Source organism: Lampetra fluviatilis, chromosome 9, assembly GCF_964198595.1.
Source record: "Lampetra fluviatilis chromosome 9, kcLamFluv1.1, whole genome shotgun sequence".
NCBI lineage: Eukaryota > Metazoa > Chordata > Hyperoartia > Petromyzontiformes > Petromyzontidae > Lampetra > Lampetra fluviatilis.
The window spans coordinates 11,778,768-11,796,908 of record NC_136283.1 but is presented as its reverse complement, the minus strand read 5'-3'; the positions used below and the strand labels follow the sequence as shown (position 1 = coordinate 11,796,908).

General features: G+C 48.4%; 1 protein-coding gene across 1 annotated transcript; it reads left to right on the top strand.

Annotated features, from left to right (window-relative positions):
- Positions 1-1,392: 1,392 nt before the first annotated feature.
- On the top strand, positions 1,393-15,728 carry LOC144934198 (STAM-binding protein-like). The gene is made up of 10 exons (XM_078859779.1): positions 1,393-1,636; positions 5,925-6,117; positions 8,188-8,263; positions 8,973-9,065; positions 10,033-10,399; positions 11,197-11,312; positions 11,924-12,061; positions 12,882-12,994; positions 13,777-13,876; positions 14,786-15,728. The coding sequence occupies exons 1-10, from the start codon at positions 1,435-1,437 to the stop codon at positions 14,843-14,845; spliced, it is 1,458 nt and encodes a 485-aa protein (XP_078715905.1). The 5' UTR covers positions 1,393-1,434; the 3' UTR covers positions 14,846-15,728.
- Positions 15,729-18,141: the final 2,413 nt, after the last annotated feature.

The window sequence follows — 18,141 nt, the reverse complement described above, 5'->3', positions numbered from 1 at the left end:
GAAATCATGCAAGCCCGCATATTTTGCGCGCGGAAATCTGCAATTTATGCGGCGAAAGTGCGGCGTATTTGAAAAAACGCGCCCCCCGCATAAATATGCGGACTTTGGCTGATTTTGCGTGGAATCTTGCGATCGCATAATCGCGTTTTTCTGGAGGGACTGGTTATACTGGTAGGAACCTCATGGTTACACCAGCCCACAGGGGATTATTGTGTCCGTCCATCCGTCGTGCAGGGAGGGGCTGGGGAGGAAGGGGAGGGTGGGGCTGGGTGGGGAGGGTGAGGAGGGGCTGGGTGGGGAGGGTGGGGCTGGGTGGGGCAGGTGGGGAGGGGCTGGTCACCCCGTGGTGCCTTTATAAAACTCAACGTTTAACCTACTCACGCCGGCTTGTGCCCGCCCTCACAGTCGGGCATATTTGCGGAATACACCACGCCGCCGTTGACCCTGGCCATTGACCGAGCAACCCAACGTTCCTACCAGCTCCCTCCGCAGGAATGTGTTTGACAAATGTTTTGAGTACGCTTGTGATTTGTACACCGCTGCCAACGCATCAGCAGCACCAAATAACGTGTTTAACGTATTTTGTTTGATAGGTTCTATGCTGTTTGGTTGCACTTAGCCCCGTGTCTAACAGACAGGGCCATCGCCTCTAAACATCTGGAACGTCGTCAGCATTGGTTCAAACCAAGACTGACCCTGCTGATGAGCCACTGAAATGACGAAACTGGCCTCGAGTTTCTTTTTTGCTTGTGTTGAACCAATGCTGCTGGAATTACGGACTCCCGCAAGGAAGGCCGTGTGGCTGACGAGATGAGTCGACACGTGTGGATTTGTACGGCACGTTCCCGGAGGAGTGGAATAATACCGGGACCCCTCTACTTACGAACACTCGACTTACGAACTTTCAAAGATACGAACCAACGTGGTCCGTATGACCAGTTGCCTGTTCTGACCGAGAGTCATAAGTTCAACCGCCGTGCAATAGATGGCGGTGGTGGCATCTACATCTACAGAACGTGAAGAACCAGTGGCATCTACATCTACAGAACGTGAAAACCCAGTGGCATCCGGAGAACGTGAAGAACCGGTGGTATCTACATCTACAGGAGAGTATACAACATTTAAAGCAATTCCCCGTATTTATCGTACATGCCGTACAGCATGTTTATAATCGACAGGAATAAAGTTCGACTTACGAACAGGCACAGAGATACACTTAAGCGGTGTGCTTTCGCTAAGTTGTCCACACCTGAAGAAGGACGCTTGTATTGCGCCCGAAATGTCGTCATTTAATTCATTAAAATTTCTTACCTACGTAACTTTACCGAAAAAACCAAAGAGTAGGCGCGCCTCTGTAACCGAACTCGTTCGTAAGTCGAAGAGCCCCTTGCGGTTGATAGCCGCAACCAAGCGCGTAAGTCGAGTCGGGGTTGAATGGGAGGAGTCGCGCTGCTGCTGTTACTGCAGCAAATGAGCGCGGTCCCTAAGCTGGCTGAGCCAGGGTCCCGGAAGAAGACTCCGTGCCGCTCATCATCCACCACCACCTCCATCACCTCCACCTCCTTCACCTCCTCCTCCTCGTTGTCGTCGTCTCTTCCACCTCGTCGCCGTCACCTCCTCCTCGCTCGGCTCACAGGTGCGAGCGCTTCACAGCCGCGCTGTGGTGTATATATTTATATAAATGTGTTATTATAATGCTGCTGCTACTACTACTAATACACGGACGCGGTGATATCGGATTACGTAACACTCGTACACGAACGCACGGGGAATTGATAATAAACACAGAGTGCATATTGCAGCATGGTGTGAGGTGACATCTCCCGTGCCAAGCCAAAGACAAAGCTCCTCCGTGTAGCCTTCACAGACTGTGGGGGCAAGTGCTGTCAGCGAGCAGCACCCACGAAGGCCGGCGCGGCACGCCCGGCCGCCTTTCTCTCACCTTAGTGACGATGTTTTTACGCACCGGTTCAGATAATCGTCATCGGTGTTGGTGGTCGTGAGCGGGAATCGAACTCGGTTCGCCGGGTTTGTAGCGTAGCGCTAACCGCTGCACCACCGCTCCCCACATCTCCCGTGCGTCTACACTACATATACACAATATATACCATTCCACGATGCGGTGTAATAACAACAACAACACAACACGTATCCTGGCAATACAGTACAGGGTTACTTACACAGCACACACACAGCACTCGTACAGCAACAAGCGATATACAACACGAAATACTACGCTGGTAGACTTCGTGAGATACACACAAACACACGCTCAAGATACACACAGGACCAAGATACACACACAGGATCAAGTTACACACACGGTCAAGATACACACAGGACCAAGATACACACACACGGTCAAGATACACACACGGTCAAGATACACACACGCTCTGCACGTGGTTACAATTGTAATGGGTTCAACTGATTCGCAGACGTAAACTTGGAGGCAACACATTTATTCAGTTCCAACACACGGGGTAACTTCCCCTTAACAGAAAAACAACCTAAGGTGGTGACCACCAGGCTAACTACACGAGTTACAAAGTAGCTGCTACTACGGACCGGTACCAACGACTTCAGTCCGGGTCCACGTGTTGGAGACTCGTTGAATGGAGAACGTAGACGAAGGGTTTCTTCCAGGATGAACAACCCCGGTCCCTCTCGGGACCCGGCTTTTATTCTCTGTGGTGTGACCGGCTCCCAGAGGTCGCAACCGGGTACCCGATACCCGTACCCTACCCGATACCCGGCTACCCGTACCCGGCCGGGTACGGGTAGCCGTTTGCGACCCTGGTGCGGCCGGGTACGGGTAGGCCGTGAGTCACTGGTGAGTAGCCGTTTGTCACTCATTTCGGGTAGGGTACGGGTACGGGTAGGGAACGGCTACCCGTACCCGGCCGGGGACGGGTACCCATTTGCGACACTGGTGCGGCCGGGTACGGGTAAGGAATCAAAATCCGTTTGCGACCTCTGCCGGCTCCGCTCTTGGCCTCGTCCACCTTCCAGAATCCTCGGGAAGGATCTGGGTCCCGATCAGGTGACCACCCCTAGCCCCCTATTGGGGCCCCTCTGTCAACTTAACCGGTCACGTGCCCGCCCGGGTCATCCAGAGTGCCATGGCCTCACATAACCTCATCCTTCGGTCGGCACCCACACACCCTGTCCTGTAGGGTCGGCACTGCACTTAAGGCGTGGTGCCATCTAGCACTGTTATTCAGCGCACGCCGTGCCCCTCTAGAGCCGGTACTGCACCCACAGCCTGTTGACATCCAGCGGTGTCGTGGGTAAGTGATGTGCAGTAGTTAGGAGGGCATTGCAGAATTATCGTAGTTCATATAATTATAATTTAAAGACGGTATCTTAACTTACAGCCGTTATAAATCATAACATTGCTTTGATAAGAAGGCAATGACAGGCGTATGTATTGAGTGAACCGCGGTTACTTTACTTTTAAAAAGTACTCTTCATTTGTACAGGAAATACCACGGAGAACATAGCAGCCATAAACATGTTACATTACGACACTTTTATAGGAAAATATATCGCTGTAGTCGGCAAACATCACAAACATTCGGGATTGTAAAGTGGAAATCCTCAAGAAAATATGCGTAAAACATCACTGGGTACAGTACTAACAACATAATGAGCGTGATTATCACGTTTTTAAGAGGATAAATGAGCCAGGCAAGACATTTGACCGACACGGGACTTGCAGCCAGCACGTTTAATTGTTCAACACAGTTGCGCCTGCAAACGTACATCTCGCGATACGCTTTACAAAGATTTTGATGCAACGTTTAACAAGAGAAATAACCCGTATAACAACCACAAACAACGTAACCTTTTTAGTCGGTTGATCACTAAGCTTACTTGGCTCAACGTCATCCAGCAGTGTTTGTTTAAACCAAAGGGGCAAACTCCTGGACCACATGACAACATCAGTTGTTATCAGCACTGCTGTGTGTGTGAACCTTGACTTAAAACACTGCTGGGCTGTTTGATGGTGTCATAGAAAAGAATCCTTAAACGAACACAGCGGGTCTCCCAAGTCACACATTCAGAGAGAGACCAAGTGAAGCTGTGGCAAAGTAAATAGGCCTGACTGTGCTGATATAAAATTCGGTCCCGATTATGCTCATGCTAAACCAATGCTGCTGATAAAATGCACTGTCTCTTTTGGGATGTGTTGCATATATTTGGATGTTTTTCTTTCAAGTGGGGGGACAGGCATGGGAAGGAGACATCCTGTTTACCTATTTGTTTTGTTACTCATCACACACCAGTTGATGCAATACATCCACATTGTATTACCACAAGGTCACCGTAGTTGCATAATCGAGACATAAGCTGCTTGCTTGCGAGTTGACCCGGAGTCCCGAGTGTGAGTATGAGGAAAGCGGTGTTGAGTCATGTTGTGTCAGCCTCAAGAACATGGCCTCGGAACCGGACTCACGGGGCCATATGTAAACCCCCAACTTCATGACACACGGCCCGTGTCGGCTTTTGGCCCAGCCATCGAACAAAGATGGTCACTGCAACGCGCGCTTTCAGATGCGCTTCTGTGGCCGTCTGGAACGATCTTCCTTCCGATATTAGGAAGCCATTAGTTGGAGCTATGCACTTTTAAATCTACATAGATTTTTTTTTAGAACTGCTTTTTGTTCTGTTTAGTTTGTTGTCCTTCCCCCGCACCTCCGATTAGCATGGTTGGCTACGTACGGTGTGAAAGAAGTTGAACATACTTACACGTCAAGCCCGCCACTTAGAAACTGACCGCAAACAATATTCATTGGGCAGCTGCTACCGCAGGCACCTTAGTGGCACTAATCGGTTCCTAGAGGGGAAAATATTAGTCAGAAAGTGGCCAAAATGTATTTGGCACGTAGATATAAATACACAATTGATGTGAATATTAAATCACCTTTCCTATTTATAGCTGTGCTGCATTTTGGACAGAGACATTGACGCATGCACCATCTCATGGGACCTGCATGGGAAGACTCCTCCTATTGCGACATTTGTCCATTTGCGACCCAGCCGTTTACTACAGCACACACTTGGGTGTTACTGTGAAATTTCATAACATAGGGTTACTATATATACTGTACAGGTTGACACTTAGGGCCCCACCCTGTGTGTGTGTGTAATTATGGGCCAGAATTGGTGTCGCAGGCAGTTTGGTGAGTCTGACATCAAGATTGATGGACGGATGAATCCATGAACCCACTGTGAGGTATAGAGCACTTGCGATGATCAGGCAGCATTGCCACATGATGGTAGAAGAGGAATATTGTATTTGAATTATTATTGACTTCACTCCCAGTATAGCTGCACTCACAAGTCAACCTTGGTTATTTGATATTAGTTTAGCAAACATGGTGCATTTCAGTCACAATGAGGATGATACTGAATTACTATTTTTTGTGTGTATGTTGAACTTCGTTCGCACCGTACGTCGCCAAACGTGCAATATTTTTATGGTTTCTGAGTGCAAACCCAAAAGGCCTAGTGGCCAGCAACAAACAGCACCGTAAAAGTTGTCCGAGTGAGGTTATTTTACTAGTTTGGGAAAAGAGACGATGGGAGGAGTCATGCATTGTGAGGGAAGTATCAAACAGAGGTGTTTTGACTGCCATAATTTCCACGTGATGACAAGCCACTTCGTTGAGCAATCATTTGTGGCCAGGTTGCTTCTGAAAAAGAACTTCATAACTCAGTGGGTCTTACCTGGTAAAATAAATAGAGTAAAAATGTATTTAAGTTTGTGAGTAAATGGGTTTGTGAGTGGATGAGTGAGTGTGTTGTGACCTGCAGTGTGGTGTTGGTTGACTTTAGTGCGGTGCATGAGACGAAACATCCAGTGCCTGCGTAAACCGAGTGGCTCAACTGAACGTGGAGCTGTTGTGTGCGCTGCGCAGGGATGGATGGAAGCAGCTCCCCGGAGGAGCGCGTCCGAGTGCTGAGCCAGAAGGGCTCCCAGGTGGAGGTGCGGGACAGCATCCCCCCCCAGCGCTACTTTCGCTCGGGGAAGGAAATGCTGCGCATGGCCACGGTCTACCACGAAGAAGGCAACCTCGAGGAGGCCTTCATGCTCTACACCAAGTACATCACGTGAGTACAGTATGTTCCTGCAGCTAGGTGACACGGGAGCATCCTGCCAGTCTGCTCTCACTTGTCCGTTTAGTTAATCGTTTTGAGCCAGTCCACCTTCAGTAGTTGACCTGTATGCACTGGGTGTGCTCGAGATTACGGCTCTGAACACATCAAGTGTAACTTTTCCGATCATCCTCGCAGCGGCTTTTGGCTTACCATTGAACAAAAACGGTTACCGCATCGTGCGCTTTCAGATGTGCTTCTGCGGCCGTCTGACAGCGCTGGATGGCACCACGCTCTGCGTGCAGTGCCGACCTCTGCAGGATAGGGTGTGAGAGTGTCGGCCACAGGGAATGGGGTTACTATAGGCCGTGGCACTCTGGTGGATCCTAGAGGACACGTGCCCGGTAAAGTCTACACAGGGCCCCCAAGTGGGGGCTCGGGGTGGTCACATGTCAGGGCCGAGATCCTGCTTGAGGGTTCTCGAAGGTGGTCGTGGCAAAGGGCGGAGCCAGCCACGCCGCAGAGGATATAAGCCACCGAGTCACCGAGAGGGACCGGCTGCTGTTGTTCATCCTGAAGAATCTATGTTCTACGTCCTACACGTGGACCTGGACCCGAGCTGTGGTCTGTCCGTTGTAGCTAGTTACCGTGTAATTAGTGCAGTTAGCCTGGTGGTCCACCACCATAGGTTGTTATAGTGTTAAGGGGTAGTTACCCCATGTGTTGGTATTAATAAATGTGTTGCCTCCAAAGAGTACGTCTGCGACTCAGTTGAATCCACTACACACCTTTAAATCTACATTGAAAACTCGTTTCTTTACAACTGCTTTTTGTGTTTAGTGTTTTGTCCTTCCCTTGCACCTCCGAATAGCACAGTTGGCTACGTATGGTGCGAAGTAAGTTCTACATACATCACTAACCAATGTTACTCTCGTGCCACTGCATGTGATACTGATTTCATCATTCCATCTCTCGCTGGGGTACCCCGTGCCCCTATGTGCTTTTGGATAAAAAATAATTTGCTAATCGTTTCAAGTTTATTTTAACTAATCAGTTGAGTACCCAAGAGACCAGGACAGAGTCCCATTTGCAAGAGTGACCTGGGTCGCCAAAATGACACGGGCAAAACAAATAAAATCCGAACAAAACAAAACCAATTGTATCCCGTGAAGAAATTTAAATGCTGCACTCGTTATTCCCCGCAGGAGTGTACGTTCTTAAAAATTGATTGGACACATGAAACATTGACGAAAAACATTTGAATAAAGGCTGAACATTAAGCAAATAGGTAAAATAGTTGCCTGCTGTGAATTCCATTGAGAAAAATAAAACAACATATATGTGTGTGTGTTGGAGACTCGGGGGGGCTGGGGGGGGTGATGATGATTGACTGGCAAGGAACACGGACTAGGGAATAAAGGAGGAGAGCGAGAGAGAGGAGAGTTCTGAGTGCGGAGTGATGAAGCGTGGCGTGTTACCTGCTGTATGTCCGGGGATTGCTACCTGTGGGTCATCAATGAAGAGACCTTTGCTCAACACAGCGTGAGCTGAATCCTTTCATATGGATCACAGAACTAATGTAATGGGGGGTGACTGTTAAGAAAAGTCAGTGGCCTGGGCAGGGGGCATCGCAAGAAGGGTCGCGATAGCCCATTGTCCAGAGTGGTGAGCCAGAGGAAGGGACACACTCCCCAGAGGACGACCACTACGGAGATGGAGCGATGTGATTTGCTCATCTGCGGAAGCGAGATGGATTGTGGCATCACGGGACAGTGGGGAATGGCGATGATGTGGGGGAGGCGTTCATTCAGCAGTGGATAAAACATGGCTGATGATGATGAAACCAGCAACCAGAGCTAAGTTGAAACTCATCAAGTGCAGCAATGTCTTATGGTGACATAATTATTAGCACCTGCATGTAAACAGTTTACTTGCAACATAAAATAAAAACATACTTTGAAGCTTAAAGTGTCATTTTAGTCGCTGATATTGCACGGTTTTAAAGGTTTTATGGACGCTTGTACTGCCATACCAATATATAATGAACACTGTTTGTTTCCGTCGTAATGCCTGTTGTGTCGGCAGGTTGTTTGTTGAAAAGCTGCCCAAGCACCAGGACTACAAAATGGTTTCGCTGCCCTTCAAGGCGGACACAACAAAGGTGCTGACCGTGGCGCCGCGCATGTGCGATGGTGGCGGACGTGTTTCATGCGCGATGGTCCACTTGTATCTGCACCGATATTAAACCGTTTCAGTTTTATTTTTAAACCAGTTGATTTCTTCGCACTACCACGTGATGTGCATTAATGCGACGGTAAAATAGTAACGCGAGCCATTATTCGGGATTAATTACTTAAAAATAAACAGACGATGACGTTAATGTCATCTGCCGGCAGCGTCGTTGGGGTGTTGGAGTGAGCGAGAGCAGCGCGTGGCAGTAATGCTTCGGTAGAGCGAGTCGTGGAACACTTTGTACGTAGAACTTCTTTCGCACCGTACGTAGCCAATCGCGCTAATCGTATAGTGGAGTGCGTAAAGAGCGTGCGCACGGAGCGACTGCGTGTGGCACATCCGACATCTCTCCAGGAGCGCTATCCCACACGTCCCCTGAGCGGCTCTTATCAGGGCACTCACTTTGCCATGACAGTGACCTCCACACAGTGGACAGGAGGAGTTCTCGTGTATCTAATTACATCTACCGCAATCGCCCAGCTTTTACTTTTGCTCTGTGCATCTGGCCTGTATGGGACGATTATATTTATCGGATGTGTTCTCTTGCTGTTGTGACTCTTTTGGTAGGCATGGCTTGTAAGACTACATCGCCGTCTGCGGCACAAAAGGTAACTTTGTGAATGTCGTCTCTATTGCAGAAACTGAAGACGGTTTTTCCGCTCGCAGAGAATGTGAAGAAGAAGCTCCAAGCGACTTATGCTAAAGAACACAACATGTACTTGGAGAAGCAGGTGAGCTACCGTTCGTTGTTTTGCGATAAACAACGCCGCTTTCAATGCACGCGACCCAGCGAGCCTCGCTCCTTGTAATGCGAGTGCCGTCGATACATTTCTCGTGTTACATCTTAAACCTCACCTGGTTAATGTCAGGCCACAATGCGTCATGTGTTGAATAGAGACGGCTTGGCCACAGTGTGGCTGGAGGCACCGAACAGGGAATTGGTGTGGATAACTGGTGATTCATACGTTCAGAGAAGACTCAGATTTAGTTTTGAAACGAAGGTGGGTAGGGGGAGGCGAGCTGGTTGCAGAATTTATCAGGTAGAAAGAAACACACACACACGTGCGTGATGGTGGTGATGATAATAGTTTCACTGCTGCAGTGCTTACCATGTGCTGTTTGAAGTGCCGATTAGTGGATTCGCCTATCAGAGCTTTGTGCTTCATTTAATGAAACGTTTTAAGAAGGGTAATTCTGGCGGCTTATAATAATTATTGCATTGGGATGTTTGGTCAACACTGATGACAGTGTTAGTTTTAGTATGGGGAAGAACCTGGAAGAAACCCGTGCAGAACAGGGGGGAGAACATACAAACTTGACACACAGAGGCGCCCAAGTCGAGAGTCAAAACTAAACCATTTTTCATTTATTTTACCAGGTAAGGCCCATGTTGAGCTATATGGCTATTTTTCGGAAGCAACCAGCCCACAAATGATAGCTCAGCGAAGTGGCTAATCATGTGGACATTTAGAGCAGCCATATACTCTAAACGTAAGTTTCTAAATGGAGGGAAAAACCGGAGAACCTGGATAAAAATCCACGCAACCACGGGGAGAACATGCAAACTCCAAATATGCAGGTGTCAGGCTCGAACCCACGACCTCCTGCATACCAGGCGAGGTCGTTAACATCTCATAGCCACCGTGGAGTCGAGCCCGGGCCGTTGTCAGCGTCGTCGCGTGCTCGTCGTGTGCGCAGGGCGAGCTGGCGGCGGAGCGAGCGCGCGAGCAGGAGCGAGTGCGCGAGGTGGAGGAGGAGCGGCGTCGCCTCGCGCAGATGCAGCGGCAGCAGCAGGAGCAGCAGGCCTTCCACGCCTTCGAGGAGACGCTGCGGCGGCGCGAGCGCGAGAAGGAGCGCCTCGCCGTGCTGCACCAGTTCGGCTCCTCCGAGGACCACGACGATGCCGTCCCCGGTGCCGCCGCCGCCGCTGCCGCCGCCGGACCGGGGGTGCTCATTCAGGGCCTGAAGCCCCCCCCCACGGACGGGCGGCCCCCACCCACCACCCCCGGCGGACCCCCCGCCGTGGACCGGTCCTGCAAGCCGGCGTCGCTCGTGTCACCAGCGCGTGAGTGCCACGCGCGGGGGCTTTATGCGGATGGGGTCGGAATGCTTCTGCCGGGGATGCCCTGTGGCCATCGTGCAGCTGACCTAGCTCTGGCGCTCGCTGTCTTTCACTTTGCGAACAGAAATGTTAGTTTTCATGATTTGCGTTTTGTTCACTTCACACGTAGGTCTGTCGCGGCCAATATTATTAACAATAGATTTTTTGGGCCAGATTGCACGCTCTTTTCCACCCGACACAGCCAATTAATAAATTGTCATGTTTGTTCCCGTAGACAACTTTATTCATTGACCGTGTCGGGTGGAGGAGGGTTTACGACGCACGTTATTTACGCAGTCTGATAAAAAAATATCTATTTTGAATATATGTATATTGAAGTTCTTTCGTACGTAGCCATCTGTGCTAATCGGAGGTGCGGGAATCACATTTGGTTCTTTGACAATATTTATTTCCGTCCAAACTTTTACCAAATGATGTTATTTAATGTGGAAAAAAAAGCATCCCCTTTCACCCCCACTTATATTTCAATCATCCTCTTCACCGTGGGGTCATCAGACAGAGGGATGGAGTGACACAGCGCTTGTAATGAGCAGCACACAGCACTACGCCGAGGACAGTTTCCCCTTTGCCGATCTCAGGCTGTTGGGCCTTCCCTTGTAGCCTCAGCGTGACCTGAATACCAACGCCCATGCTGCGGTGATGCCAGTTTGTAATTCCTTCCATAACATGATCTTGACGATGTGTGTGGTGTGATTGGTGTGTGTGTGTTTTTTTTCTTTCTACTTATGCCGGATTTCAAGGTGACAATGAAAGAAAAGTGGTTGTTCCTTCAAATCTCTGCGAAAAGTTTCTGGCACAAGTATCGGAGAACACAGCTCGTGCTGTGGAAACCTGCGGCATCCTGTGCGGGAGAATGGTGAGGAAATGTCAGAGCCGCCGAGGTATCCGCGGCCGACGCTGATCATGCCGTGTCGTGCGAGCCGGTTATCGTCGCTGTGTGTACTGTTGAAAGATGCTAATCAATCACCTTATCACTGGTAACTTTTCTGTCTGAATTCAGTGCTGAACACATCTATTGTCAAACAACTGGGGAAATGGTAGGGGTTTTTTATTGTTACGCTTGTTTACTTCGAAAATACTCACTGGAGTCTCTTGAGTTTTTTTTTTAGAGGGTCCTACCAACTTTTTGCAGCACGGGGCGATGATTGCAATGTAGATTCCAATTGAGTGAATATGCAGTAAGTTTTCATATTTGACAAATTTTCCACAATGTGTCCTGCTCTTGCGAATGGCATCGCAGGATCTTTAATGTCCACTATAAAGCAGACGGCTTGTATTACAGTGGCTATTACACCTGCAGTGATAATCGGGATTCGAACTGTGAACCTGGCAATTTTGGTGTGTGGCCAGAATGTGAATATGAAGGGGGCACTGCATTGCTTGGTCATCGCATTCCAGTGCGGTGGCGGTGCTGAGCGGAGGCAATGCTCTGCGGTTGGTGCATCGCGCTGTGCATACTCCCTGCAGGTGCAAGGCGTGTTCACGGTGACGCACGTGATCCTGCCGAAGCAGAAAGGCTCCTCGGACTCGTGCCTGACGGAGAACGAGGAGGAGCTCTTTGAGATCCAGGATCGATACGACCTGCTCACGCTCGGCTGGATCCACGTGAGTCGTCTGTAGTTTGTCTCTTCTTCTCCATTGCCTTGGCAAATGCTGCCAGCTTCCAATGCCGTATCCCCCCGGGGTGTAGCCTACGCCGACGGTCATCATCGCCATCATCATGTGCTCCAGTTCCCTCCCATGCATGTAAACACTCAATAATTGGCTGGTGACATCTTAATATGTAGAGGACTGCAGAACTCGGGCAATTGTTGGTTGCACCGGTTCAACGTTTGCCTGCTGCCTTCCAGCTCGTTTGTGGTCTTCCTCCTCGTGCCTCCGAGTCGTTCTCTCTCTTCGAGAGCAAGCGGATACTGTGCGGCACCACGTTACGAGTTTAAATTCTTCTGCCCACTGCTGGGTGAAAGCTTCCCCACGCTGTTGCTCTCTATTGCAGCCCTGCGATGCCGCGTTGTATGGAATTTGGTGAACCCGTGGGCTTGGACGCCTCGGTTATCCACTTGCGCTGTTTTTATCCGCGTATTTTTCGCGAGTAAGTGGGGCCATGTGCCAATTAATCTGCATGGTTATCCGTGGGGGTTATTATCAGGTAATGGCAATTATCAATACTGTTATCCGTGATTTTTTTAGGGCAAGAGGAGTCACGTTGCAAATGCGTCCTGTTATATGGGGTTATCCGCGATGTTTTACCCCGCGGATGGGAGCAATAAAATTGCGTATACGTATGTTGAACTTCTTCCGTACCGTACGTATCCAACTGTGCTAATAATATCGTGGATGTTTTATAGGGCTTGTGTATTTCACGTCCGTTTGTGCACAAGACTAGCGGTCGGATCTCGTTGATGGTGATCGCTGCCTTTCTCAGACTCATCCGACACAGACGGCATTCCTCTCCAGCGTGGACCTGCACACGCACTGCTCCTATCAGCTCATGCTGCCCGAAGCCATCGCGATCGTCTGTTCTCCCAAGCACGACGAGTGCGTCCCGCACCCACACTCGCAACAATGGCACAATGTCGCTGCTTCGACGAGTTACGGCTGAAGAACATCGATGAAATGACACAGTTGTATAGCCGATGGATGAGCACACTACTAACCATGACATGTTCACATGGAGTTGGTGGTTCGATTCCCATACCCTTGGGTAACTTTCTGTGGAAAGTCACCAAGTCATATCCACTGACGGAGCCAGTGGGGGGGGGGGGGGGGGGTGACACGTGTCACCCCAATGATCCGATCGAAATCCCTAATTTCGATCGGATCATTGGGGTTTATTAGTAATAAATCAGCATTTTGCGACCCCCACTGCCACTGTGTAGCATATTATTACGTGCCAGGGACTCTATGAGATGATAGGAGAATAGTCTGAGTCCATAATTGGCAAAAAGTAACGGCAAAGCAGTTATAAGTGACTTACAGAATTGTGCGCAGTTGTGTATACAGTACACGACTTCCCTGAAGGCAAACACCTTCAGCGAGCACGATGCCGATCACACGGTTCGAATTCGACCCTCGATCGATGGCTGCGCCATCGCTGCACACGCGTCAAATAAAAAGCAAGGGACAATAATAACTAATTTTTCATTGCTGGAGGGGTTGCCCCCCCCCTACCTGAAAATCCTGGCTCTGCCATTGGTCATATCTAAGTGTATATCCTGCTCCAATGTGATTAAATTTGTGTGTTTAGGCCTGGCGTAGAACCGTACATAATTGTGTGTGAATTGCAGCCCTAACGTGAGACTCTGCGTGGGTTTTGGCAGAACGGGGTTCTTCAAGCTGACGGAGTGTGGCATGGAGGAGATCTCGATGTGTGTCCAAAAGGGCTTCCACCCGCACTCCAAGGAGCCTCCGTTGTTCCAGGTGCTGCTGCCACTCCCCGCGCTTCTCCGCCGTAATGCAGGCGGCAGAGCATTGCGCTTGCGTGTGTCGCGATTAGCTACGAACACGGCAACCCGAGTTCGATTCTCATTCACGGCCAACATCGGTGATTTTGCCCAGATTTACCTCTTACGGATCGTGTGTTTAATTAGATTGTGAATGACCAGATGATCTGTTTGCTTTGTCACGAAATTTACCATTCAGGGGTCACCAGCTCATTCCAGAATTTATTTATGTGGTGACTGCAGAGGTCACATGAAGCCACTGCATGCAAGATCTTTTCAGACCTTGACCAATACATAGCCAGATAAAGGCCTTTACATGACTTTTGTTTAACCATACTTCACCATGCTGGTCACTGCGTGTTGAAGGGGGAGGGGAGCTAGTAACAGTTCAAATATTATTCACCACAGATGTTGTCCAGGAATTTAACGTGGGTATACAGGTTCAGAGCAGTGCACAAACCACTGTGTTTCAGATTGGTGCAGGCACAATGCGTCACATATCGTGAGCGTAAGACTCTCTGAATGTACGTGTGCTTGTGTCGTGTGTGCGAGTGTGGGCGAGGAGTGGAGTTGATGGTGTGTACTCTTAGGTTTTTTCGGTAAAGTCACGTAGGTAAAAAAAAATTAAATTAATAAAAGTAAAAAAAAATCACGACGTTTCGGAAGCAACACAAGCTTCCGTCTTCAGGTGGAACCGTCAGCACGCTTGCCATATCAAGTTTGTGTTGCCTCCGAAACGTCGTGATTTTTATTTTACTTTTATTATTTTTTATTAAATTTTGTATTTTTTACCTACGTGACTTACCGAAAAAATCTAAGAGTATGAATCCTTGCAGTCACGAAAGCTTCAAATCTAGAATTGATGGTGTGTGCGCGTTATCCGCAGGTGTGCGACCATGTGCAGTTCAAGGCGGAGCTGTGGGCCACCATCATCGACTTACGGTGACGGCCCCAGCAGGGGACCGATGGCCCGTTTTGATACCACGCCACTCGAGTGACTTAACGCTTGGCCAGCCTAATATGGAACTTCGTTGTATCCGAGGCGGACGTTGTGCATAAAATGTACGTTACCGATGTAATACGTATGAAAACGTTAACGGTTTATTACACAAACTGCGCAGTTATCTTATTCCTGCAGTTATGTGCAGTGTATATGCAAAGCGCTTAAACTAATACCTACAGAACTTTTTGTTTTTTAATATATGAAACCTTGTCCGTATGCTGCTGCTTGTTTGGCATTACACCTGACATTTTGGTAGGAAAGAGTAACTTATTGAGAGCTATGAACGTCGTAAAAATTTAAAACATCGGTAATACTAGTTAGCGTGTAAATTAATCTTATCTCTCAAAGTGACATCTAAATATTACAGTCGGATGAATGTTTTTTGTTAATGGACGCTTGTTAACATTACCAACTTAATCCTTCCATTCCCACTTGGTATGTCATTGGGTGTGCGATCACCTGTTGCGAGGAAGCCTCAACCTTCCTAGAGCCAAACTTAAGGCGCTCGTTTGTGAGCAAGGCCCAGTTAAAGCGTCGCCTTCCTGCACCTTTAACAATGTGTCCCTTCGTGATCCACCGTCACGCTGACCGTGTCCGCACTCACTCTCTGTCGGAAGAAGTCCTCCTGGCCTCAAGACTGTTGCGCTCTCTCTCATGCCTTGTATTTTACTTCACCGCTGCATCAGATGGTGCTGTATTCATCACAACCTGCTTGACCCGTCATGAATATATTTCACACAGGCCTCTCTCGTGTCCGCGACGTTATTGGTTCACCATTCGCCGCCACCCCCCCCCCCCCCCCCCGAGGATTTTAAAATGGCTGGCATTGAAATAACTTTAGACAAGACTTGAGAATTTATTCTGTAGTATGTTCATATTATTCTTGGTATGATGTTGGTAAGAATATACAAACAGCTGTCAACAACAAAAGCACCCCCAGCATGCTTTGCATGTTAAGATGACAATCATTCCTGCACATTCCACACAGCTTTGTGATGGCTACCAGCTCAATATATCATGAGTGGAATTTCACATTTAGACAGCAGAAGCACCAGGCAGGTGTGTACCAGTTTCATCATTATTAAGACTCATCAGTTCAGTTTAGCCATCATGGCCTATTGCTGCCCCTTGTGGATGAAGGAGGCGTGTGGAGCAGTCTTCCTGGCACTGCCTGAGGCCAAAAACCCAAATGACACAACTTCCACCAGTTGGAAAGGCAACTCATCAGCCAGTCAGAAATGCATGCAAGTCAGAATCTCATCCCTTTTGGCATAAATGACAGAAGTAAACAATGGTGGTTATACTTACACTGATGAGTCCTAATAAGTAAGAAGTTTGGTGTAGTTACGGTTTTCTGCTTAGACTCGTTTAAGTTTTTCTGGATATTGTGAATAAATGCTAACTGACCTAATAAGTCACTCTACTTTTGGAATGTAAAATTTGTATCAGGTCAAAACAGTTCTACACGTAGATAATGTACATACAAATAAATACGATTTTAAATTCAACCACAGCAATGACCAACTCCACCCAGTGGCCAAGAGAAACAGACCGCATGGGCTCGGAGTATTACATTAGCGATTTTTCACAGGAACGAGACAAACGCAATAAATTGTTCACAAGAAAGCCAGTGATTTCAAATGCGCGTTGAGGCGCTGCGCATCTCCTCTTCATAGCCCTGAGCCACTGGTGGAAATTCCACCTTCATATGGCTGGGCAAGTCCATAGGAAAACCACTTGTTAACTTCACCACCACAGTGGGCATTACTTAAACCACCAATGCAATCGGCATTATCTGTTGTATAACACAGGAGGAACGATCCATGTGGCTTGTTATTTTCAACAGACCTGCATTGTACAGTTAAAACGTGTTCAAGTTTTTTTCCAGTCGTTTGCACATTATCGTCCTGTGTTAGTCATTCTGTCCAGTTGAGGTTTCTATGTTTGCAAGTGCCTGCAAGAAAGATCAGCCTTAATAAAGATGTTGAAGAACATGAAGATAATGTATCAACTGCTGTATAATTACAAGTTTTATATATAAATAAACTCAGGTACTGGTTGCGCATTAGAGTAATTTAAATGATGAATCAGTATTCCTTGTAATACTTTATATTGCAGTGTGTGTAAAAATGAGTAACAAAGCCACTGCTTCACCACCACTTTACATTGTCCGTCATCATGACCACTATGTCAAAGCCCTTTGTCAGTGCACTGCTGGATGAAGGCCTTCCCATGCCGTGTCACTCACAGGCAACGTGTAATCATACTTCACCGTGCTGGTTGGCGAAGTGGGGCCCTGAACTGGTTCTCGTATCACTCGCCACAGATGTTAGCCGTGGCTGCGAATCAAACTCCAGGTTCATGCTGATCACTGCGCCACCGTCAACGCCAGTCGGTACCAGTGGAACGGGTTTCTGTTTTAACACGTAGGCCTTCGCGACCAATATGATTCAGAATTTATTTTTGGACGAGATCGCGTCGGTAAAGTGTGTGTAATACACCCTCCACCCGACACAGACAATAACATCATTGTGAACAAATGTGCCAATGTATTGCTCCTTTAGCACACCGGTGTTATAGAGCAGTATCGAATCATCACAATTCTGGCAACTGCCTGATGATGATAATGATGATGCTGCTTTTGACGACCAACGAAATGTCTGCACACAATTGCTAAATGTGTGGATTACTCTTCAACAACAGACCGGTGGTGCTGCTGAAGCAGTAATAAACTTGCACATTTGCTCCCGTTACAACTTTATGAATTGGCTGTGTCGGGTGGAGGAGGGTGTACGACAAATTCTACTCGTGCAATCTCACCCAAAAACCAATTGTGAATCGGGGCTCTAATTGTGACACCGAACGGCCCTGGGCTTTCACGAGTGTGGTGTGGACTCACGATTGCGCGGGACAGGATGTTGTTCTGCAGGGAGATTTCGGCTTGGTTGTGAATCTCTTTAGCCGTGGGCAGAGTTGGCTCCAGTCTGTGCCCAGCCTCTGCCAGACCATCTACCCCCGGCTGCGACGGAATGCACAACAGGAAGAGGGATTGTGGGAACAAGAGGCAGAGGATAATGGATGCTGCTTCACTGACAACTGAAGGTGATGGCCGCATATGTAGTTGTGAATCCAGGTGGGGAATGAGTGGAGGGGGGGGTGATTTCCTCTCACTTGAGACCAAGAAAATTGGTATTATATGGATATATACAGAAGAAAATACGATGCATTTTTTCTATTAT